The sequence below is a fragment of the Bos taurus genome, chromosome 15, assembly GCF_002263795.3.
Source record: "Bos taurus isolate L1 Dominette 01449 registration number 42190680 breed Hereford chromosome 15, ARS-UCD2.0, whole genome shotgun sequence".
NCBI lineage: Eukaryota > Metazoa > Chordata > Mammalia > Artiodactyla > Bovidae > Bos > Bos taurus.
Genome location: NC_037342.1, coordinates 29,024,174 through 29,048,939, shown reverse-complemented (window position 1 = coordinate 29,048,939; position 24,766 = coordinate 29,024,174). Strand labels below are relative to the sequence as shown.

Sequence of the window (24,766 nt, the reverse complement as noted above, 5' to 3'; positions counted from 1 at the left end):
AAAAGGGTGAGAAGAGACAAAGGGTATGAATATTCTGCTCACGAGGATGCTGAACTGCTACAAGGACAGAGGTTCTTAGAAGGAGTGGGGTCAGGGATACAAGGCAGGAGGCAAAAAGAACATTTGGTTTACCTTTAATTGAGGTAAGACTCCTTACGGAATCACACTAACAAAAGCTAATACAAGTTGAAAAGTTACTCTTTTTTGGAGAGAGACTATAACACTTTTTTTTTTGGACAGTGCTGAGGCATCTCTACCTGTTGCTTCGTGCTCCTCTGTTGAGCTTTCTCCCTAAAAGCTAATGGTTACTGAGCTGTAATGACAGTCTAGTCTCGTCTCAGCATGCTGCTGGTCTTGACTACTTCAAAGAACTCAAAGGTTAGATGTTGCTCTATATATTTTACTTTTTATTATGTATAGTTTAGTTGAGCTTAATCATGCAAAAAAGAAAGACAGCATAACATTGGAGTTAACAATCCTTGCGAGGTCTTTCCTTCCCTTTAAACACTGCAGTGTTGTTCAGTCGCTAGGTTGTGTCTGACTCTGTGACTCCAGGGACTGCAGCACACCAGGCTTCCCTGTTCATCACTATCTCCCGGTGTTTGCTCAAACTCATGTCCATTGATTCCGTGATGCCATCCATCCAGATCGTCCTCTGTTGCCCCCTTATCCTCCTGTTCTTAACCTTTCCCAGCAACAGGGTGTTTTCCAATGAGTTGATTTTTTCCAACAGGTGGCCAAAGTATTGGAGTTTCAGCTTCAGCATCAGCCCTTCCAATGAAAATTCAGGGATGATCTCCTTTAAGATTGCCTGGTTTATCTCCCTGCTATCCAAGGAACCCTCATTCTCCTCCAAGACCACAGTTTGAAAACATCAATTCTTTGGCGCTCAGCCTTCTTTACAGTCTAACTCTCACATCCATACATTGCTACTGGAATAATCACAGCTTTGAATACATGGACCTTTGTCAGCAAAGTGATATCTCTGTTTTTTAATATGCTGTCTAGGTTTGTCATAGCTTTTCTTCCAAGGAGCAAGTGTCTTTTAATTTCATGGCTGCAGTCACCATCTGCAGTGATTTTGGAGCCCAGGAAAATAAAATCTGTCACTGTTTCCAATTTTCCCTCATCTATTTGCCATGAAGTAATGGGATCAGACGCCATGATCTTCGTTTTTTGAATGCTGAGTTTTAAGCCAGCTTTTTTACCCTCTTTGTTCACCTTAATCAAGATGCTCTTCAATTCTTCTTCGCTTTCTGCCCTTGGGTGGTGTCATCTGCATATCTGAGGTTCCTGATATTTCTCCCAGCAATCTTGATTCCAGCTTGTGCTTCATCCAGCCTGGCGATTCCCATGATGTACTCTGCATAGCAGTAAAATAAGCAGGGTGACAATATACAGCTTTGACGTACTCCTTTCCCAATTTTGAACCAGTCCTTTGTTTCATGACAGTTCTAACTGTTGCTTCTTGACCTGCACACAGGTTTTGCACGAGACAGGTAAGGTGGTCTGGTATTCCCATCTCTTGAAGAGTTTTCCACAGTTGTGATCCACAGTCAAAGGCTTTAGCACAGTCAATGAAACAGATGTTTTTCTGGAATTCCCTTGCTTCTTCTATGATCCAAAGGAAGTTGGCAATTTGATCTCTGTTTCCTCTGCCTTTTCTAAATCCAGCTTGTACTTCTGGAAGTTCTCGGCTCACGTACTGTGGAAGCCTAGCTTGAAGGATTTGAGCATTACCTTGCTAGCACGTGAAATGAGCGCAACTGTATGGTAGTTTGAACATTCTTTGGCACTGCCCTTACTTATTTCCCTTAATTCACATAGAAGCACCAAGAATTGTGTCACTGTTAGCTGACCACCACCCTACCTCTATCCTGAGGTACCCAGAAGAATGCAAAAAGTGTAGTGAGCTCTTTTTATTTTTCTGTCTCCAAAATATCAATTTCTTTTCAACATGACACCCCCAGTTTTCCTTTGAGGATCCACTCTGCTCCCAGTCCATGTGTTCAGAAGGGATGAGCTCGCCCATTAGCTCTAGGAATGGGCATATGAATCTGGCTTGGCCAAAAAGAATACAGCAGTCTCTAGCCAAAGGGACTGATTCAGGAGTGGGCACTGATTCTCTAGCAAGGCCTGTTATTAGATTGGTGCAAAGGTAATTGAGGTTTCAGACCATGAATTTTGTATCATTATAACTAGGCTCTAATACATCTTTATTAATTAAAATAGGAACCATTACAATCAACACATTTTTGCCAACAAGAAATAAATGTTTGTCCCTGTAGCATAAATGCTTCAGGATTCGATGAACTCTTGGGAAGCATTTTCTGCATCCTGCAGGTTGTGGAAATGTTTTCCTTGCAAAAAGTTGTCGAGTGCTCGCTTCGGCAGCACATATACTAAAATTGGAATGATACAGAGAAGATTAACATGGCCCCTGCGTAAGGATGACATGCAAATTTGTGAAGCGTTCCATATTTTTTGGACACCTTATCTTTGACAAAGGAGGCAAGAATATACAATGGATTAAAGACAATCTCTTTAACAAGTGGTGCTAGGAAATCTGGTCAACCACTTGTAAAAGAATGAAACCAGAACACTTTCTAACACCATACACAAAAATAAACTCAAAATGGATTAAAGATCTAAACGTAAGACCAGAAACTATAAAACTCCTAGAGGAGAACATAGGCAAAACACTCTCTGACATACATCACAGCAGGATCCTCTATGACCCACCTCCCAGAATATTGGAAATAAAAGCAAAAATAAACAAATGGGACCTAATTAAACTTAAAAGCTTCTGCACATCAAAGGAAACTATTAGCAAGGTGAAAAGGCAGCCTTCAGAATGGGAGAAAATAGCAAATGAAGCAACTGACAAACAACTAATCTCAAAAATATACAAGCAACTCCTACAGCTCAACTCCAGAAAAATAAACGACCCAATCAAAAAATGGGCCAAAGAACTAAATAGACATTTCTCCAAAGAAGACATACAGATGGCTAACAAACACATGATAAGATGCTCAACATCACTCATTATCAGAGAAATGCAAATCAAAACCACTATGAGGTACCATTTCACGCCAGTCAGAATGGCTGTGATCCAAAAGTCTACAAGCAATAAATGCTGGAGAGGGTGTGGAGAAAAGGGAACCCTTTTACACTGTTGGTGGGAATGCAAACTAGTACAGCCACTATGGAGAACATTGTGGAGATTCCTTAAAAAACTGGAAATAGAATTGCCTTATGATCCAGCAATCCCACTGCTGGGCGTACACACTGAGGAAACCCGAAGGGAAAGAGACACGTGTACCCCAATGTTCATCGCAGCACTATTTATAATAGCCAGGACATGGAAGCAACCTAGATGTCCATTAGCAGATGAATGGATAAGAAAGCTGTGGTACATATACACAATGGAGTATTACTCAGCCATTAAAAAGAATACATTTGAATCAGTTCTAATGAGGTGGATGAAACTGGAGCCTATTATACAGAGTGAAGTAAGCCAGAAAGAAAAACACCAATACAGTATACTAATGGATATATATGGAATTTAGAAAGATGCTAACAATAACCCTGTGTACGAGACAGCAAAAGAGACACTGATGTATAGAACAGTCTTATGGACTCTGTGGGAGAGGGAGAGGGTGGGAAGATTTGGGAGAATGGCATTGAAACATGTATAATATCATGTATGAAACGAGTTGCCAGTCCAGGTTCGATGCACGATACTGGATGCTTGGGGCTGGTGCACTGGGACGACCCAGAGGGATGGTATGGGGAGGGAGGAGGGAGGAGGGTTCAGGATGGGGAACATATGTATACTTATGGCAGATTCATTTTGATATTTGGTAAAACTAATACAATTTGTAAAGTTTAAAAAAAAAAAAAAAGTTGTCGAGATGCTTGAAGAAGTGCTAGTAGGTTGGTGTGAGGTCAGGTGAATATGGTGGATGAGGCAAAACTTCTTGCACTGTGGTGGGAATGTAAATTGATACAGCTACTACAGAAGACAGTATGGAGATTCCTTAAAAAACTAGGAATAAAACTACCTTATGACCCAGCACTCCCACTCCTAGGCATACACCCTGAGGAGACCAAAAGTGAAAAAGACACATGTACCCCAATGTTCACTGCAGCACTATTTACAATAGCTAGAACACGGAAGCAACCTAGATGTCCACTGACAGATGAATGGATAAAGAAGTTGTGATACATATACACAATGGACTATTACTCAGGCATAAAAAAGAACACATTTGAGTCAGTTCTAATGAGGTGAATGAACCTAGAGCCTATTATACAGAGTGAAGTAAATCAGAAAAAGAAAGATAAGTACTGTATACTAATGCATATATATGGAATCTAGAAGGATGGTCGGAGAAGGCAATGGCACCCCACTCCAGTACTCTTGCCTGGAAAATCCCATGGATGGAGGAGCCTGGTAGGCTGCAGTCCATGAGGTTGCTAAGAGTCGGACATGACTGAGTGACTTCACTTTCACTTTTTAGTTTTATGCATTGGAGAAGAAAATGGCAACCCACTCCAGTGTTCTTGCCTGGAGAATCCCAGGGACGGGGGAGCCTGGTGGGAGGCTATCTATGGGGTTGCACAGAGTCGACATGACTGAAGCGACTTAGCAGCAGCAGCAGCAGAAGGATGGTACCAAAGATTTATTTGCAGGGCAGCAATGGAGAAACAGACATAGAGAACAGACTTATGGACATGGGGAGAGGGGAGGAGAGAGTAACATGGAAACTTACATTACCATATGTAAAATAGATAGCCAATGGGAATTTGCTGTATGTCTCAGGGAACTCAAACAGGGGCTCTGCATCAACCTAGAGGGGTGGGATGGGAAGGGAGATGGGAGGGAGGTTCAAGAGGGAGGGGACATATGCATACCTATGGCTGATTCACGTTAAGGTTTGACAGAAAACAACACAATTCTGTAAAGCAATTATCCTTCAATTAAAAAAAACAAAACAAAAACTTCATAGCCCAATTCATTTAACTTTCGAATCGTTGGTTATGTGATGTGTTGTTGGGAGCTGTTGTGGAGAACTGGGCCTTTTCTGTTGACCAATGTCAGCTGCAGGCATTGCAGGTTTTGGTGTATCTCATCGATCTGCTGAGCATACTTCTCAGATATAATGGTTTCTCTGGAATTTAGAAAGCTGTAGTGGATCAGGCTGGTAGCAGACCACAAAACAGTGACCATGACCTTTTTTTGGGTGCAGGTTTGGCTTTGGGAAGTGCTCTGGTGCTTCCTCTCAGTGCAACCCCTGAGTTGGATGTCACTGGTTGTCATATAAAATCCACTTTTTGTTGCATGTCACAATCTGATCGAGAAATGGTTCGTTGTTGTTGCATAGAATAAGAGAAGACGACATTCCAAAAGGACGACTTTTTTGATTTGTGGTCAGCTCATGAAACTTTTCAACTTTCCAATTCGTTTCAAATGCTGAATGACCACAGAATGGTCAGCACTGAGTTCTGTGGCAACTTCTTAAAACATGTAGTTGTAAGAGGATCAGCTTTGATCATCCTCTCAATAGGTTGCTGTAACTTCTGACGGCTGGCCACTACGCTCATCTTCAAGGCTCTCAACTCCTTTGCAAAACTTGAACCACCACTGCATTGTACATTTATTAGTTCCTGGGCCAAATGAGTTTGATGTTTCGAGTTGTCTCCACTGCTTTACGACCCATTTTGAACTCGCATAAGAAAATCGCTCGAATTTGCTTTTGTCTAACATCATTTACATAGTCTAAAATAAATATAAATAAATAGCAAGTAATAAGTCATTAGCAAAAAAATTAAGGGAGAAATACACATTAAAATGATGTATCACATAACCATATTTAAGAATGTATTCCAATATCAAATGGTAAACTTCAACAATGCAGAAACTGCAATTACTTTTGCACCAACCTAAAAGAATCAATGAACACTAGCTTCAGACCTTTGGCTAAATCAACAGAAAAGGGAACTCTTTTTATTTTTCCTGCTTAGGTTGCTAGGCTGTAAGACAAGAACCTGGAGTTGCCGTCTTTCCACCATCTAGAGAAGGCCTAGCCTAAAACTAAACCAACATGCAGGAAAAGACATGTGAGATGGAAAGAGAGCCTTCTCAGGTATAAAAAAGCCAGTAGATTTCCCTACACTGTGGGAGCCAGTTCAAATGGGTTTTTAAAAATACAACTGAAAAGAGTTCAGATTAGTACAAAGGAGATGCATCATCTGCACCATGCAGAAAGGAAGGAAATCAAAAGCCAAGAATTAGCATGTAGGACACATATGGGCTCTAAGACTATCAAGAGACATAAAGAGGATTTATCATCATAAATGGCATTATTTCCTCCTTTCTCAATACTACACTGTCACATTACATAAAGCTAGCTTAAGACTTCCCTGGTAACCCAGTGGTTAGGACTTCACCTCCCAATGCAGGGGGTGTAGGTTCAATTCCTTGTCCTCCCTGGTCTGGGAGCTAAGATCCCACATGCCTCACAGTAAAAAACAAAATATAAAACAGAAGCAATACTGCAACAAATTCCATAAAGACTTAAAATGGTCCACAAAAATTAGCTTCCCATGACATTTTATCTATATCAACAGGACTTATAACTTTCTACATTGTATTTCTAATGTAGATCTTCTTTTTTACTAGAAGGTAAGCAAGCTGAGTACAGGCTCATACCTAATTATTTTTTTCTTGTGTCTGGTATATTCCATAAACACAAAATCCCAAACATGCATCAAATGAGTCAATCTTACATGTAATTACTCCTGACCTTGTAATCAATAGCAGCACCCATAATCCTACTTTAAGGTAAGGGTTTTACTGTTTGTCTTGGGTTGCAGTGGAAGGTCAAGGTATCAGGCCAGGCACTTGTGGCCCTTTGTTATCTCAGCACGTGTAGAACAGAGAATGGAAATAAATCTCTGCTGTCATCCATGATGAAAGATAAAAAGAGCTTTGCCTACCTCATTAAGCTCGTCTTTCTCATATGTACTTCAAATCTGTGCAACAACTATTTTCATGGAAAAAGAGCTAACTGTGCAACCAGGAAAGTTTTACACGAAAAGGGAGGACTGATCATTTGATGGAACCTTTGTAGGGATGTCAGTTTAGATTTGGTCAAGGATCTCACAAATGTAAAAAGAGCACCCAGATGTGACCCACTCCAAAAGAAAGGTCTGATAAAATGGAACCTTGATATTGTTTAATATTCAATATCACTGGGAATTTATAATCTCCTTTCAACTACCATACAAAGATAAAGCACTATCTTGTCGTCAGCCTTTGGCATGACACATCTACCAATTCTTAGAAGTTTTTGGATTTGATTTTAAAAATACATCCTCTTTATTTATTTATTTACTTTTGGCCGTGAGGCTTGCAGGATCTTGATTCTCCAACCAGGGATTGAATCTGGGCCCTTGGCAATGAAAGTGCAGAGTCCTAACCACGGGACTGCCAGGGAATTCCCCCAATACATCCCCTTTAAAAACACATTTCTGATAGATGTGCTGCAAGGCTCTACATTTATAAAAGTTGTCTACCTCCAGTCCTATATAATCTTTTTGCCCTCGCCTGAGTTAATCTTTTGTTTATAAAGAATATGGCTAATCCTCTCAAGGGGGCACTGTCAGCCTTTAAAGAGATGACCACATAAATGTTTTAACATCAAATTTGGTATTGCTTTTAAACAGAAATACTTGGAATACTTCACAAAAATGAGACTGTCAAAATCAAGCTTTTTTAAAATCATACTCCACAAGGTTTCTTTCCTGGCGAGTAATACGTGTGTGTGCATGCAATCGCACGGCTGCCCAGCTGTGTCTCACTCTGGGACCCCGTGGCCTGTAGCCCATCCAGATCCTCTGTCCATGGAATTTTCCAGGCAAGAATACTGGAGTGGGTTGCCATTTCCTACCCCAGCGGACCTTCCCAAGGCACGGATGGAACCCGAGTCTCCTGAGCCTGCCTGCATTAGCAGGTGGATTCTTTACCACGGCACCACTTGGGAAGCCCCGAGTAATACATAGATCAAACCGAAGAAGAAATTGTAAAAATGATTTCACCGTTACATGCTCCACCCAATAATCCTTTCAGGCCTCTACGTGCCAACAGATCCTTCCGTTACATCAAACTAGAAGGATCTCATCAACTCACAAAGCAGACAGCATTCCTTCCATTTTTTAAAAATATTTATTTATCTTATTTATTTATTTGGCTGTTCCTGGCCTTAGCTGCAGCATATAGGATCAAGTTCCCTGACCAGGGATTGAACCCTGGCCCCCTGCATTGGGAGCACAGAGTCTTAGCCGCTGGATCACCAGGGAAGGCCCTGGGTCCCATTTTCTATGAGGGCTCCCATGTGAGACCAAAACAGCCTATGGCAGTGAGACTAAACATACATATCCTTATTCTTGGAGTGAAAAGCTGATTCCAAAGAGAATACCCATCAAATATAAGCTTCTGCGCTCGGTTACTTAATTTTAGCAGTGTCCTCTAAACCCAAATGTTGAGGAAACAAGAAGCAGAGTAACAGGAGAGTTTTGAGGGGTGAATGATCACTTGCCTTAACAAATGTCAACACCTTGCCATATGGATTCAACTGGTTTGACTAACAGGGACCCAAGTTTAATTTTCTCTTCTTTGGTACCAGGGTATCTGTTGTCTACTCTTTATATTTTATCCCCCCAGGTTCCATAAGGGATTCGCGGCGCACAGGGAGACCTACCCACTAGGCGCACGTTCTAGAGAAAGAACGCCAAAGATAATGCAAGGCCAGGATTCTGGCCTTTTCCAGGAGCGGAATGGCAACGAGGGGCAGAAATGCCAGAAACAGGAGCACTGTAAGGGGTTCCCAAACCAGACAGGGTCGAAGTTCATGAAGGAGAGCCAGTGTTCAGGAAAGGACAGAATTTGGAGGAGGTAAGCGTGCAGAGATTTGGACTGGTATCCGACTAGGAGAAAAAAAAAGTCCCACTGCAGACTCAACGATCCCCTCCCCTCCAGCTATACCCTCTCTTACCAGAGCCTGAAAGGCCAGCAGCGACGACACGACAGAGTCTCAGCGGCCGAAGAGCTCCCACTTCCGATTCAGCAAGGCAACCGGAGCTGACGTCATGATTAGGCGCCAAGCCTTGTGCAATTTCATCCGGGCGCCGGAAGCTGGGTGTGTCGCCCTGTGCTGGGAGCGGGCGCGCAAACATTCCCACAGCGCATGCACTAACTGGCTGCTGCCGGGCGGAAGCGGCCGGAAGCGGCCTTGGGGTTGGTTATGTTCGGGGCGGGTCGCGTTGAGCTGGCAGAGGGGTGTTTTGGAGGTCGGTAGGAGTAAACGGGCCTGGAAAACCTATGTATCGGCAATAGCTATGAGGTGGTGAACCCTGGCGCTGCTAAGGCTTCTACGGACTTCTGCTTTCTATTTTTCCCACCGATATGCCTTACTGAAACACCTAGATCATTTTTGTCTGTGAAGCAACAGTAGCATTAACTGAAACTTGTGAGCTCTTATTAGGTGCCAGGCAGCGTGTTCAAATATGCTTTGATTGAGTTGCAGTTTTCCTGTTTGTCAGGTGAAGAGGATGCAGATCCTCAAGGGTACTTTGAAGTTACACAGAGGGAAAAAATGGAGCATACTTTTCAAGTGCAAGTGAAAAGACAATACCTAGAGTGATGGAAAGTATCTGTAAATCACATTACTGATTTAAAAAATTATATCCAGTTATATTAAAAAGAATATAACTCAACAAGAAAACCTCAAACAACTTGATTAAAGAATGGACAATGGGCTTGAATAAATATTATTATATAGAAGATATGCAAATAGCCAATAAGCCCATGAAGAGGTGCTCAATGTCACTAATCATTAGAGAAGTGCAAGTCAAGACTACAATGAAGTACCACCTCATCCCTCTTAGGAAGGTGATTGTGAAAAAATAAAAAGAAATAAGTCTTGGTGAGGACGTGGTGAGATAGGGACCCTTGTGAATGTAAACTACTGGAGTACTTCAGAAAAAGTTTGGTGTTCCTTAAAGAGTTAAACAGAATTATCATGTGATGCTGCAATTCTACTTCTGGCTAAATACAAATAAATAGTTTTTTTATTTATAAACAAACAAATAGTTATTTGTACAGCACTGTTCATAGCAACATCATTTGTATTAGGCAGAAGGTGCTGCTGCTGCTGCTAAGTCGCTTCAGTCGTGTCCAACTCTGTGTGACCCCATAGACAGCAGCCCACCAGGCTCCCCCGTCCCTGGGATTCTCCAGGCAAGAACACTGGAGTGGGTGGCAGAAGGTGGAAACAACCCAAATTTCCATTGACAGAGGAATGCACATACAGAATATGGCACATACATACATGTGATAATTATTAAACCTTAAAAGGGAAGGAAATTCTGATACATGCTACAACATGAATGAACCTTGAGAACATCATGCTAAGTGAAATAAGCCAGACACAAAAGGACAAATACTATATGCCTCTACTTATATGTGGTACCTAGAGTAGGCAAATTCATAAAGACAGAAAGTTAAATAGAGGCTATCAGGGACTGGGGAGAGGGAGGAATAGGGAATTATCTTTTAATAGGTAGAGTGTTTCTTCAGTATAATGAAAAAGTTATGAAAATGAGAGTGCTGATGGCTGCACAACATTTTGAATGTACTTAATGCCATTGAATAGTACACTTAAAAATGGTTAAAATGATGTTTTACTTTATTTTAACACACACACACACACACACAGACATGAACATGTACACACCAAATGTTGAGGAATCTTAGAGTGCCTATTATGTTCTAGCATCGTTTTAGCTTCTCAAGCTACAGTAGTGGAAGGAAAAAAAACAAGTCTTCCTTTTTGGAGCTTACAATCTGGTGAGAGTGGAGCATTTAAAATCAATGTGCACAAGATGGATTTTTCAATAAATAGTTCCAGAGTAAGTGGATAGCTGTGTGATTTAAAAGTTAGCCAATATATTAGACCTTTACACCTTGGATTAAATTAGTCTAAGATGGATCAGAGATTTAAATATATAAACCTGGAAAATGCTAGAGGAATTAATGGAAGAAAAGTTTTAAAAGAATACTCTTAGAATGGGAGAAGGCATTTTAAAATATGAAACAACCTAGAAGCCATAAAAGAACAGTGAATTCTACTACATGCAAATGTTTGTAAAACGTGTGTAGAAAACCAACCATATGTAAAGTCAAAACCCAAATAACAACACTGTGAAAATTTTTGCAACTAATATTGTAAACAAAAGGTCTAGTTTCCCAAATATGTAAAGGATTGTTGCAAGTCAATAAGACGATCAAAGGATATGAGCCTATATTTCATGAGCAGGAAAAGCAAATGATTCACTCCCATTTTTAATTAGAAAAATGCAAATTAAAATTAAGCCAAGATACCATTTTAACTCATCTTATTTACAAAGTTGAAAAAGCTTAGTAGTGCATTTTTGGATTGTGTATGAAACAATAGGAACTCTTTAGAATTATGTATTGGTCCAAGCTCTGTGAAGTGCAATTTGGTACTATGTCATTAAATGACAGGTGAAAATACATTATGGTCCTGCAATTGCATTTATTTGTATTTGTTACAAATAGTCTTAATGTTCAACATAATATTTATTGTTAGAACTAAAACTATAAAAACATCTTTGTGATCTTGGGTTTGGCAAGGATTTCTTAGACATGACACCAAGCACACAATCCATAAAAGAAAAAAAAAAAAGGGTAAAACAGATTTCAGCAAAATTAAAAACATTTGCATTTCAAAAGACACCATTAAGAAAATGAAAAGATGAGTCATAGACTGGTAGATATATTTGCAAATCATATATCTGTTAAAAGACTTGTATTTGAAAATACATAAAAACTTTTACAATTCAATAGTAAGAAGAAAAACAAATAACTGAATTTTAAAAGTTTTGAATACACGCTTCACTAAAGATATGATGAGAATAGCCAATAAGCACATGAAAAGATGTTCAACATTGTTAGTCATTAGAGAATGTAAATTAAAGCCATAATAAGATACTGTTTTACATCCCCTAGAATGGCTATACTAAAAAAGATAGTAACAAACATTTGTGAGGATGAGGAGAAAGAGGAACCCCAATCACTTATCGCTGGTGGGAATGTAAAATGAAACAGCCAGTTTGGCAAACACTTTGGCAGTTTCTTAAACTGTTATAGATAAATTTACCATACCACCCAGCAATCCTTCACTCCTAGGTAGCAATCCAGAGAAATGAAAACATATGTCCACATGAAGACTTGGCACGAGAATGTCCAGAACAGTGTATCGTATGATTCCATTTTTCCAGAAAAGGCAAATCTAAAGAGATAGAAAAGAGATTAGTGATTGCTGACTGAGCTGTGAGGGAAGCCCACAAAAACAGCACAAGAAACCTTAAGAGACTGATGGAAATGGTCTAAATCTGGATTATGGTGATGGTTGTACAACTGGGAAAATTTGCTAAAAATTACTTGGAACAGGTGAAATCATGTAAGGTGAGTGATTTTATAGCATGAAAATTATACCTCAGTACAATTTTTAAGAGCTTCCTTGGTGGCTCAGATGGTAGTCTGCCTGCAAAGCAGGAGACCCAATTTGATCCCTGGGTCTGGAAGATACCCTGGAGAAGGGAATGGCTACCTACTCCAGTATTCTTGCCTGGAGAATCCATGGACAGAGGAGCCTGGAGGGCTAGAGTCCATGGGATCATGAGTTGGACATGACTGAGCAACTATGACTACTACAATTTTTAAAAATGACATTTCTACAGTCATTGTGGCATTGTAAGAGCAAAAGAACCAACTTAAACGTCCATCAGTAGAGGACTAGTTGAGAAAATTATAGGGGATCTGTACAAAGTGGCTATATTTTTTAAAAAGGAGCTCCTTTATATGTTGGTATGAAGTAGTCTTCAGATTTTATTGAGTAGAATAAAATCTTGAGAAGTGCAAGATGTATAAGACAACATTTGTGTGAAAAATATGGGGAGAATAATGCGCACTTGGCATTTGCTTATATATGCCTAGAATATCTCCAACATAGAGTATTTTATATATCTTGTAAGACTGTATTGTTATTGTTCAGTCGCTCAGTCATGTCTGACTCTTTGCAACTCCATGGACTGCAGCACGCCAGGCTTCCCTGTCCTTCACCATCTCTCAGAGCTTGTTCAAAATCATGTCTATTGATTCCATGATGCCATCCAACCATCTCATCCTCTATCTCTTCCTCCTGCCTTCAATCTTTCCCAGAATAGGGTTTTTTCTAATGAGTCGGCTCTTTGCATCAGGTGGCCAAAGTACTGGAGCTTCAGCTTCAGCATCAGTCCTTGCAATGAATATTCAGGATTGATTTCCTTTAAGATTGACTGGTTTGATCTCCTTGCAGTCCAGGGGACTCTCAAGAGTCTTCTCCAACACCAGTTCAAAAGCATCAGTTCTTTGGTGCTCAGCCTTCTTTATGGTCCAACTCTCACATCCATACTTGACTACTGGAAAAACCATAGATTTGCTAGACCTTTGTTGGTAAAGGTCTTTGCTTTGTCTCTGCTTTTTAATATGCTGTCTAGGTTTGTCATAGCTTTCCTTCTAAGGAGCAAGTGTCTTTTAATTTCATGGCTGCAGTCACCATCTGCAGTGATTTTGGAGCCCAAGAAAATAAAGTCTATTACTGTTTCCATTGTTTCTCCATCTATTTGCCATGAAGTGATGGGATTGGATGCCATGATCTTAATTTTTTGAATGTTGAGTTCTAAGCCAGTTTTTTTTGCTCTCCTCTTTCACTTTCATCAAGAGGCTCTTCAATTCCTCTTTGCTTTCTGCCGTAAGGGTGGTGTCATCTGCATATCTGAGGTTATGGATATCTCCTTGCAATCGTGATTCCAGCTTGTACTTCATCCAGCCCAGCTTTTCATATGATGTACTCTGCATAGAAATTAAATAAGCAGGGTGACAATATATAGCCTTGACGAACTCCTTCCCAATTTTGAACCAGTCCTTTGTTCCATGTCTGGTTCTAACTGTTGCTTCTTGACCTGCATACAGGTTTTGCAGGAGGCAGGTAAGGTCGTCTGGTATTCCCATCTCTTGAAGAGTTTTCCACAGTTTGTTGTGATCCACACAGTCAAAGGCTTTAGCATAGTCCATGAAGCAGAAGTAGATGTTTTATTTTCTGGAACTCTCTTGCTTTTTCTATGATCCAATGGAAGCTGGCAATTTGATCTCTGTTTCCTCTGCCTTTTCTAAATCCAGCTTGAACATCTGGAAGTTCTCAGTTCATGTACAATTGAAGCCTTGCTTGGAGAATTTTGAACATTACTTCAATAGCATATGAAATGAGTGCAGTTGTGCGGTAGTTTGAATATTCTTTGGCATTGCCTTTCTTTAGGATTGGAATGAACACTGATCTTTTCCAGTCCTGTGACCACTGCTGAGTTTTCCATATTTCTTGGTATATTGAGTGCAGTACTTTAACAGCATTATCTTCTAGGATTTGAAATAGCTCAACTGGAATTCCATCACCTCCACTAGCTTTGTTCATAGTGATGCTTCCTTAGGACCACTTGACTTCACATTCCAAGATGTCTGGCTCTAGGTGAGTGATCAAACCATTGTGGTTATCTGAATCATGAAGATCTTTTTTGTATAGTTCTTCTGTGTATTCTTGCCACCTCTTCTTAATATCTTCTGTTTCTGTTAGGTCCACACTAATTTCTGGAAACTAGTATTATTGTTTGCCTCTGGAGAAGGCAACTGGATGGCTGGGTAGGGAGTGAGAGGGAGACCTTTCACTGCGTATTTAAACAATGTGAATTATGACTTACACTGAAAGTAAATAAAAGTGTAAAAAAAGATATTCAAATAAAGGAGGTTGTTTGCCCTTTTCATTTTCCTTTTCTAGAAAAATTACTTCCAATAGGTGGCGCTCCTGAAACACCATATGAGTTCAGTCACTGAGCTGTGTCTGACTCTTTGCAACCCTATGGACTGCAGCAAGGCAGGCTTCCCTGTCCTCCACCATCTCCAAGTTTGCTCAAGTTCATGTCCATTGAATTGGAGATGCTATCTAACCATCTCATCCTCTGCTGCCTTCTCCAGGCACCCAGTTACCCAGTTAATACAAATTTTGCTTTTACTTTGAGAGAAACCCAAATTTGCTCTGATGGCCTTTCTTCTCCATTTGTCACCTTTGGGAAGTCTAGATTTAGGGCTGAAAATTTTTCTGCTAGGATTGCTCCAAAATGTATTGCTTTGTTTCTGAGAACTGGATAGAAGGGAAAACACCTGGATTTTAAAAAAATGCAATTGGTTCAGAAAATCAAATATTGCTTGGGCCCTGTTTCCCTGATTGAAGTTTCTGTTTGATTGAATCAGAACTTCTGATTGATTGGAAGATTAATATAGGTCAGTGATTCTTTTTTTCCCCCTAATATATATATATATATTTTATTGAAGTATAGTTGCCTTACAACGTTTCAGGTGCACAGCAAGGTGATTCAGTTATACACATACACAAATATTACTTTTGAAATTATTTTCCATTATAGGTTATTACTTGGGCTTCCCTGGTGGCTCAGATGGTAAAGAATCTGCCTGCAATGTGGGAGATCTGGGTTCAATCCCTGGGTTGGGAAGATCCCCTGGAGGAGGGCATGGCAACCCACTCCAGTATTCTTGTCTGGAGAATCCCGTTGGACAGAGAAGCCAGGTGGGCTACAGTCTATGGGGTTACAAAAAGTTGGACACGACTGAGCAAATAAGCACACACAGCACAAACATATTATTTATATATATGTATACAAAAGTTTTCTACTATGCTTAGTAATGGCTTGAGAATTATAGATCAGTGATTCTTAACTAAGGGCGACTTTGTTCCTGAGGGGATATTTGCAGTATGTGGAGATATTTTTGTTGTCAGGACTTGGGGGTGCTACTGGCATCTGGTGGAGAGAGGCCAGGGATGCTGCTATAAATCCTACAATGCACAGGAGAGTCATCCCCCTCCCCCTCCGAATGATCAGTCAACTCTCCCTACCCTCCCGTCCTTATAGCTGCTTGGGGAAAGGAGATAGGCTTGGCAGTAGTTGGGAGGGCAGGTAATGCAAAGGTACTTCCTTAGAATTAGTGTAGAAAGACATACCTCTCTGAGTCTTGGGTTCAGTTCTTCCTCAGGTGGCTGTATTGGTCATCTTCCCGTTCCTTAAGGGGCTACAAAGGACATTTTATCATCATCCTCTATGAATTAATTTGATATGTATTTTTTAATTTAAAAAATTTTATAAAATTTTTTAGCTTTTACTTCCAATGTCTAATTTTTTTCACCGTTCTTCAGGTATACATATTTGTGCTTTTTGTCATTTTTTTAATATTTAAGTTTTATTAGAATATAGTTGATTTACAATGTTGTGTTAGTTTCAGGTATCAGCAAAGTGAGTCAGTTATGCATATGTCCACTTCTCTTTTTTTAAGATTCTTTCCCATTTGGCCATCACAGAGTACTGAGTAGAGTTCCCTGTGCTATACACCAAGTTCTTATTAGTTGTCTATTTTAGATATGGCAGTGTGTAAATGTCAATCCCAATATTCCAGTTTATTCCTCCCCACTTTACTCCCTGGTAACCATAACTTTGTTTTCTACTGATGCATACTTATTGAGTGCTTAAGTTCAAGGTTTTGGAGTGGTTTCTTCATGGTCCTGGGGGCAGAAGAGGACAAGGATGGAGGAAGGCGCTGCATCTGGCTTCTCTGTGTGGCCCTCTCAGTATGTTCTTCAGCTTTTCTCACTAGATCCTTACCTCAGTCTCTCCGGACCATTCTCTTTGTTTCGTCCATTCTACCCAAAGGGATAACGATGCCATTGTCTGTTATGTCCTAAGCAGTTTTTGTGTACATAGTAACTTCCAAATAACTTGCCCACCCCACCCCCGTTCCAAAATTTTACCACTACTAACTAGCACTGTCTCTTTCATTTCATATTCACGTACCTGGTAGAGCTGGTCATTGTTCAACAGCGTCTGCTTGTCTGAAGCTGCACAAAAAAATAAACAAAATGTACACATAAACAAGACAGAATGAATAATAAACTGGAGTACTGAATAGCAACAAGAATTTGTGAACTACATCTACACACCACATTATGGATGGATCTCACAAGCATATTGTTGAGTGAAAGAAGCCACACACAAGAGTACTTAATGTGTGAGTCTATTTACATAAGGATCAAAACCAGGGAGAATGAGTCAATGTTGTTAGAAGTCAGGAGAATGGTTGCTTTGGGGACTAGGTAGAGGCTGGAAGTGACCCCAAGGATTAATTTACTTTCTTTAACTTGGTGCTGAATGCATGTGTGTGTTTGCTTTGTTAAAAAAAATTTTGAGCTGTATATATGTGATTCATGCACTTTTGTGAATGCAGATTTTACTTATATAAAGAGATTTTTTTAAAGTACAGAGGACAGGGACTTCCCTGGTCGTCCAGTGGTTAAGAATCCATCTGTAAGTGCAGGGGACACAGTTTTGATCCCTGGTCTGGGAAGATCACACATGCCACTGAGCAACTAAGCCTGTGAGCCGCAACTACTGAGCCTCTGTGCCCAGAGCCCATGCTCTGCAGCTAGAGAAGCCACTGCAATGAGAAGGCCTCGCACTGCAACGAAGAGCAGCCCTGCCTGCCACAACTACCAAAAGCCTGCATGCAGCAATGAAGACCCACAGCCAAAAATAAATAGATAAAATTAAGTAAACAATGAGTAATTTTTTTAAAAGTACAGAGGACAAGTCAGATAGAGTTGTATCTTGAAACAGGCAAATATGCTATGAAAACACCAAGTGTCCTTTTCCTCCTGCCTTCAGAGTCAGAGCCTCACTGGACCATGCTCATCAGCAACACTTGCCAACCCAGCCTCTTCTATTGGGTCTCTTTTGGTAGGAAGGAGGCTGAGGGTCCCAGATAGCCTCAGCTTTCATCTAAGAACATTATTTTGTTTTGTTTTTTGATGTATTTGACTGCGCCGGGTCTTACTTGTGGCATATGGGATCTAGTTGCCTGACTGTGGATCAAACTCTGGGAGCTCAGAGTCTTAGCTACTGGACCACCAGGGAAGTCCCTGAGAACATCCTTTTACCTCTTGACTGGCGAACTCCTTCCTGTCCAGCAATGAAATAGACCCCAACAGCAAGGAGGAAAATGCTGACGATTTCAGTGAAGATAAAGCCAGCCACAGTAGACGGATTCAGTTCAATGCAGTTCTGACACACTGTGGGGAGAGGGAAGGACAAGAATTCCTTCAACTCTGGATTTTTTTCTCTTCAGATAATATTTCTGTCCAGGGCAGCAGGCCTCTCTGTGGGTGGTATGGCAAGGATATTGCCTGGAAGATCCTTGGACTAAGAACTCAATGCTTTTTCATGTTCCTCTATTGTGCAGGAGTCCAGGGGAAATCCATGTGGTTTTACTACCAACAACTATTGAAATAAAAGGAAGACCATATCCCATTCTCCATGCTACAGTCGCTCAACTTGTAATCTCCCCTGTCTCCTTTACCTATCTTAACTTGGTTTATATAAACTGCTGACTCCTCCAAGCAGTGGGGCCTACATACAGGTGAGCCAGGCTTTATAAGACAGGCTACGCTTTTTCAAAATGTTGGGGGAACTGCTTTGTTAAATTAAAAGTAAGCTGAGATTAAGAAAGCTGATTCTTACATTACTGTTTAGCATCTATGTCTATACCCACCCCAGACAAGAAGCTCACCAGAGCACCCAGTACTGCTTAATTTCACATAAGCAAACCAAAGGGGATACGTACTTCTATAATATATTTGGAGTGATTTTGATTGGTTATTTGATCCTTCACATTTATATATTCCTCGAGGGTCTTTGGTACTACTTCCAAGATTCCAAGTATTTTTCTTTGTGTCTCCAGAACCTATTTGTTCCACATCTTTAAGCCATGTGATCGTTGTGTCATTCGTGACACAAATCAGAATTACGGAACCATCTTCTCGATTGTCATCCACTTTTACTGAAAAAGGAAATGCCTGTTAAGATCTTGCCTCTGAAATTCTCCTTGTCTTGGGGCACACATGATTCACATGGGAATCTGGTTAGAATTCCAGGTTCTATTCAATAGTGCTGCTAAGTCGCTTCAGTCGTGTCTGACTCTGTGCGACCCCATAGACGGCAGCCCACCAGGCTCCCCCATCCCTGGGATTCTCCAGGCAAGAACACTGGAGTGGGTTGCCATTTCCTTCTCCAATGAATGAAAGTGAAAAGTGAAAGTGAAGTCGCTCAGTCGTGTCCGACTCCTAGCGACCCCATGGACTGCAGCCCACCAGGCCCCTCCATCCATGGGATTTTCCAGGCAAGAGTACTGGAGTGGGGTGCCATTGCCTTCTCCGGGGAAAGCACCGAGAGTTGGCATTTCTAACACACTCCCAGGTGAAGCCAATGCTGTTGATTCGTAGGTGGTGCTTTGAGTAATGCCTAGCTGCTAGGGACCCGTTTCTCCTCCAAGCACCAGACAATTAATTGTTTAGCTCTAGGAAACCCAGGGAGATCAAGACTGGCCACTGATTTGGTTAACAATGGAAGGGTTTGCTCTCTATCCTTTATCATCCCATCCCTTCTAAGCTGTTCACTTGCTCCTATAGGAGTGCTGTTGTGAGAGGCCATATTTCCATGAATTTCCCCAGTTTGATGATAGAAAGAAGACATTTCCCCTACCTTCTTTCACATGGGCCATAGTACCTGTAGAGACAGAAGACAGAGGATCAGCTGGGCATGGAGTCCTTCAGATCTCCTGATGTATCATTTCCACAGTCATTTGAGGCCAAGATAAAGAGAGAGAGCCTAATCTGTGTGAGTGACAGTATCTATACTTATTTCCCTGGATGGTAGCCTAAACCACCAAACTGAATTTAGGGTGTTGTATAATAAGGAATTTGTCTAGTCTTTGTTCTGGGCTTCTTGGAGGGAGTTTCTCAACCCTTGGAATTTTATGAATGATAGGATTGCCTTTGTGATTCTTGGTGGACCCTTGGATCACACATGAATTTATGTTAAAGAGATGACTCAGGATGAGACGGGTCAAGACCAAACATGTGTTTAGAGAATTGGGACTTTGAGCTCTAGGAGGTTGAGGAGGGAGTGGATATTGAGTTCAGTCACATGATCAATGATTCAATCAATCATGCCTATGTGATGAAATCCCAAGAAAAACTTAGTGGCACTTCCTAGTTGGTAAACATATCAACATGCCAGGAGGTTGATGTATTTTAATTCTGGAAGGAAAAAGCATGGAACCTCTGTGTTCAGGAACCCCAGACTTCACTCTATGTGTCTCTTTATTTGTCTAGATCTAATTTTTTTTTTTTAATAATGAAACTGTACTAGTGAGTATAGGACTTTCCTGAGTTCTGTGAGCTGTTCTAGCAAATTCTGAGGGGGTTCTTGGGAATTCTCCAGATTTGTAGGCAGTTCATCAGAAGTGTGGGTGGTCTGAGGATCCCTGAACCAGTGCCTGCCTTTTAAAGTGAGGGTAGTCTTTTTGGGGACTGTGCCCTTTACCTCTGGGGTCTGATCCCAACTCTGGATGGTGAGCACTGCGCGATTGTATTGCACTATATGTAAGGGTATTGCCTGTACAGCGTGGGATGCTCTGCTCCTTTAGCAGCTAAAGCCTTGGAAAAGATTGAGTGTATACTAGCTAAAGTCTTTTAGAGCAGAATTACTTCTATAATGTTCAGCTTTGGTGATCCATTTGTGTGTGTGTGTGTGTGTGTGTAAATCCTGAATGTCCTGAAGGAGTTAGCCACTAAATAGCCCTCAAATCTGTCTCAAAACTCAGAATAGTAGAGTTGCATGCTAGACATACTATAGAGAGCCAACACTGGAGTTCAATTCAGTTGGATTTAATCCAAACACTTACCGATCACTATTATGTGCCTGACATGAATAAGGATTATGGAAGAAAAGGGTGGTGATACAAATATTAGTTGTTGCTTCTAAAGAGTTTACAATGAAGTGGAAAATAACCCACAAATGTAATAAATGTAGTAGTACTTATAAATTATCATTTAGTACTTGTATAAATGCATATGGAAGGGGGTAGAAACTATTGATTTTGGCCAAGGGTGAGGGACAGGGAAAGCTTGACAGAGAAGATAGCAGTCTTAGAACTTCACACAGAGTTGAACTGAACTGTTTCTGAATACCACTTAGCACAGTGCCTGAAACATGGTAGGAGCATTCTATATTTTGAATGAAAGTATGAATGGATAAATGGAAAAAAAAAAAAAAAAGCAAGGCAAAGAATTAAGCAGATATCTAACTAGCTCTTCTCCCCAGCAACCTGGTCACTGTGAGAGAAACAAAGAGTCCTCTCATTCTAATCCTGATACCATAGAAAAGACAGTACGATTGATTGCTGACATTTAAAATTTTGATTATCTGAATTCTAGTTCTTCTAGGACTTGAGAACTCATGTAGCTAAATTTCCTAGGTTGATGGCTGAGAGAACTGAGCCCAGAGGAGGAGGCATTGCCAAGTTCACCTGGCTCATTGGTGACTGAGCTGCACACAGAACTCAGGTTTCTATGGCTCAGTCCAAGCCTTTTTTTTGCTCTACAGAAATAGCTGCTACACAAGCTTTCAACACTGCCCCTAACTCTGTGTTGTCTTCAGTTGGCTCTTTCTCTATTCCTCTCAGAAATAAGTCTAAACTCCAACATCTCTTCTAGTCCCCCACTCAGTCATCACCCAGCTCAATTTTAGCGGGTTACACTGCTGCCCACTTAGTTCACTGAAAACATGGATGCCATAATGGCTCTTTCTTCTTCAGCTTCTTTTCCATCCACAAGCGTCTTTAAGGCTGGAGCCATCTGCGCTTCCTCTCTTCTAGTCTCAGAGGGGGAGATTGCCTTGTGCTCTGTTCCCTTGATCCCACTCTTGACTGCAGCCTTCAGTATCAGTTCCAGGGCCTCCCTCTACTCACTGTCTTCTCCTTTAGCTTGGAAATGTGCTCAAGTTTCTTTCACACACACACATTTCTTCTTAGAGTCTGCTACTTCTCCACTTACCACTCAGCCTCTCCAGCCTTCTCATCCAAACTTCTTTAAAGAACATTTTACACTTGCTGCTCTTTCCCCCCTTGCCCTCCACTTTCTACTCATTTCCACTTGGCTTCCACTCACACTGCTGCTGCTAAGTCGCTTCAGTCGTGTCCGACTCTGTGTGACTCACACTACCTCACTTAAACTCTTTTAAGTCATCCATGACCTTTGTTTTGCCAACTCCCACAGACTTAAACTTTTAAATATATTCTTCTATCAGTGGATGTATCTTTAGCATTTCATACTTTTGGTGATTCTCTCCTGGAAGTTCTCTACTCCCTTTGTTTCTATGGAATTTCACTCACCTGATTATTTCACCTCTTTGATCATTCCTTTATCTCTTTCCTGACCTTTTTTTCCTCTAACTTTCCTTAACAGCGATATCCTCACAGTTCCATCTTCGGCCTCCTCTTCCTCACATCTCGCATAATACTTGAATGATGTCAACAACTTTCAATGTCTAGAGTCCATATTCCAGGCATCGAGCCAGTTCATCCACTTCCTACTGTATTTCCAAAAGAATATTCATACAAGTACCCTATACTGTGCGTTATACTCAGTCTGGAAATGTTTAAACTTATCACTGCAATCAGACTATGAGCTCATGGGGGGCAGAAGGTTATTATTTACCTTTATGTTCTCCTAGCCTGATACATACTAGGATTGACCTCACACATATTTGTTGACCAGCTGACCAACCGAGTAAGTGAAGGCTCTATAAGTCTACTCCTAGCCAGAGCTCTGAGTTAAGGAATACAAACTGTTTCTCTTCAGGCTCCTGGCCTGTGCCCTTTGGGCTACATTCAAACCTAAGATGGTGGCATCCGGGTCCTCTCTCAAGTCAGTAAAGTCCTCTGTTTTGATTTCTTAAGAGACAAGCACTCCACCTCTCCCATGGAACACTGCTTCTCTCTAGCAGAGAAACTTCATTTTTGCCCTTCCTTCTTTGAACTTTAGGGTGACATCTCAAGGTTAGGGGATCCCAATACTCTTGTCCCCCTGGTGATGGGCTTCTTCCCTTGAGCCCTTCTCCGGGCTGTCAGACCCCCTAGCGGACCCTTACCTTGAAGAAGAAAGACAGCCAGGATGAGGCCAGCCAGATGCTTCCCCTGCTCCATATCCATCTCTGTTCTCCGCAGAAGCACTGAGCGGCCTGCAGCAGCCAGCAGCCAGTCAGCCTGTGCTAGCAGCTAGCCTGGCCCCGCCCAGCATCCTTAGGGCTGGGGCCCCTGTGAGCCTCCACCCTGGGCTGCTAATGTGGGCAGTGGGTGGGGGCAGGGCTCAGGAGGGCTGCAGGTGCAGATGCCTCTGACTTTCCGTTGGGGAGAGGAGCGTGGGAGGTGGAGGAGAGGGAGCGGGACAGAGTGCTGGATTTCCATCTTAGAGACTCAGCTTATACAGAAAGCGCCCTTGGGTGCGGGGTGGAAGGTGTCCTGGGCCCCTTTCTTCATGAGGAGGATAAACACTTCCGCCATCATCTGTTACTCGGAGCTCAGCCAGTTGTTGCCTGTTGCTAGCTGTTGTTAGAACTGATGAACTTAGCTGGGAACCCTTAGGTGCTTAGGGCTGGAGCTCTGAACAGAGAGCCACCTCAGTCCAGGGATTTTTTTCCACTGCTCTTTGAAGATGAGATCATCAAAGTGGTGCCTGCCTGGAAGGGAATAGGTAGGATTATTCCTCCAGGACAGGAAATGCATTTCCAGGGACAGGGGCCTCAGCTGAATTCCCAGGATCTCAGGCCCCTCAGCCAGTTAGCCAGTGAATCAAGGAAAACATACAGAGCTCTTGTCAGGTGTTTGGAAAACAAAAGCCAGCAAGGCATGTACAATCTCTACCCTTGGGTAAAGAATGATCTAACTGCAGCAGTTTTGGATCTCCATATCCCAAAGGGAAGAAGTCCATTTGTCTCCTGGGGAAGTTCAGTTGTGCCTGAGAGTTAATCATATTGCTATTATTATTTTTAATATTTATTTATTTATTTGGTTGTGCAGATCTTAGTTGCAGCACGTGGAATCTTTGGTCTTCTTTGTGGCATGTGAACTCTTAGCTGTGGTGTGTGGGATTTAGTTTCCTGACCAGGTACCGAACCCAGGGCCCCTGCATTGGGAGTCTTAGCCACTGGACCATAAGGGAAGTCCCAATCATATTGTTATTAATAACTCTTACTTAGCACATGTGAAGTGTCAGTATTAAGTGTTAGTTGCTCAGTCATGTCCGACTCTTTGCAACCCCACGAACTGTTGTCCTCCATGCTTCTCTGTCTATGAGGTTCTCCAAGCAAGAATACTGGAATGGATTGCCATTCCCTTCTCCGGAGGATCTTCCCGACCCAGGGATCGAACCCAGGCTTCCTGCATTGCAGGCAGATTCTTTACAGTTTGAGCTACAGGGAAGTCCTATGAAGTGTCAGGCACAATAAAAGATTCTGTTTGAATTCTTTTCATGATACTGAGGGAATTAGTCTCTGGAGAATTCTGTGACTGGCGCAGATGCAGCAGGTAGACAGTATTGGAGCCAGAATGCAAATCTCTCATTAGGGGGCCCCCAAAGGCCAACCTCCCGCTGATAAGAAGCTACTTAGTCTGGTACCTCAGGAGGCC

The 24,766-nt window shown here is 41.6% G+C and overlaps 2 protein-coding genes and 1 non-coding gene across 4 annotated transcripts in view; 1 reads left to right on the top strand and 2 right to left on the bottom strand.

Annotated features, from left to right (window-relative positions):
• Nucleotides 1-9,129, bottom strand: part of UBE4A (ubiquitination factor E4A) — a 39,928-nt gene extending 30,799 nt beyond the window's left edge. Inside the window, exon 1 of one of the 2 annotated variants that reach the window (XM_005215841.5) lies at nt 9,060-9,129. The gene's annotated coding sequence lies outside the window, so the exon portion shown is untranslated. The remainder of the gene's footprint in view (nt 1-9,059) is intronic. The other variant, NM_001098999.1, reaches the window with a different exon arrangement.
• On the top strand, nt 2,379-2,485 carry LOC112441687 (U6 spliceosomal RNA). Its single transcript, XR_003029548.1, has one exon. It is a non-coding gene; the product is annotated as a U6 spliceosomal RNA (small nuclear RNA).
• Nucleotides 9,130-11,864: 2,735 nt separating the features above from the next.
• CD3G (CD3 gamma subunit of T-cell receptor complex) lies at nt 11,865-23,358 on the bottom strand. The gene is made up of 7 exons (NM_001040472.2): nt 23,230-23,358; nt 19,780-19,803; nt 18,863-19,078; nt 18,180-18,311; nt 17,041-17,084; nt 16,197-16,264; nt 11,865-12,377 (listed from the first exon to the last, which is right to left on the bottom strand). The coding sequence occupies exons 1-6, from the start codon at nt 23,288-23,290 to the stop codon at nt 16,214-16,216; spliced, it is 528 nt and encodes a 175-aa protein (NP_001035562.2). The 5' UTR covers nt 23,291-23,358; the 3' UTR covers nt 11,865-12,377; nt 16,197-16,213.
• Nucleotides 23,359-24,766: the final 1,408 nt, after the last annotated feature.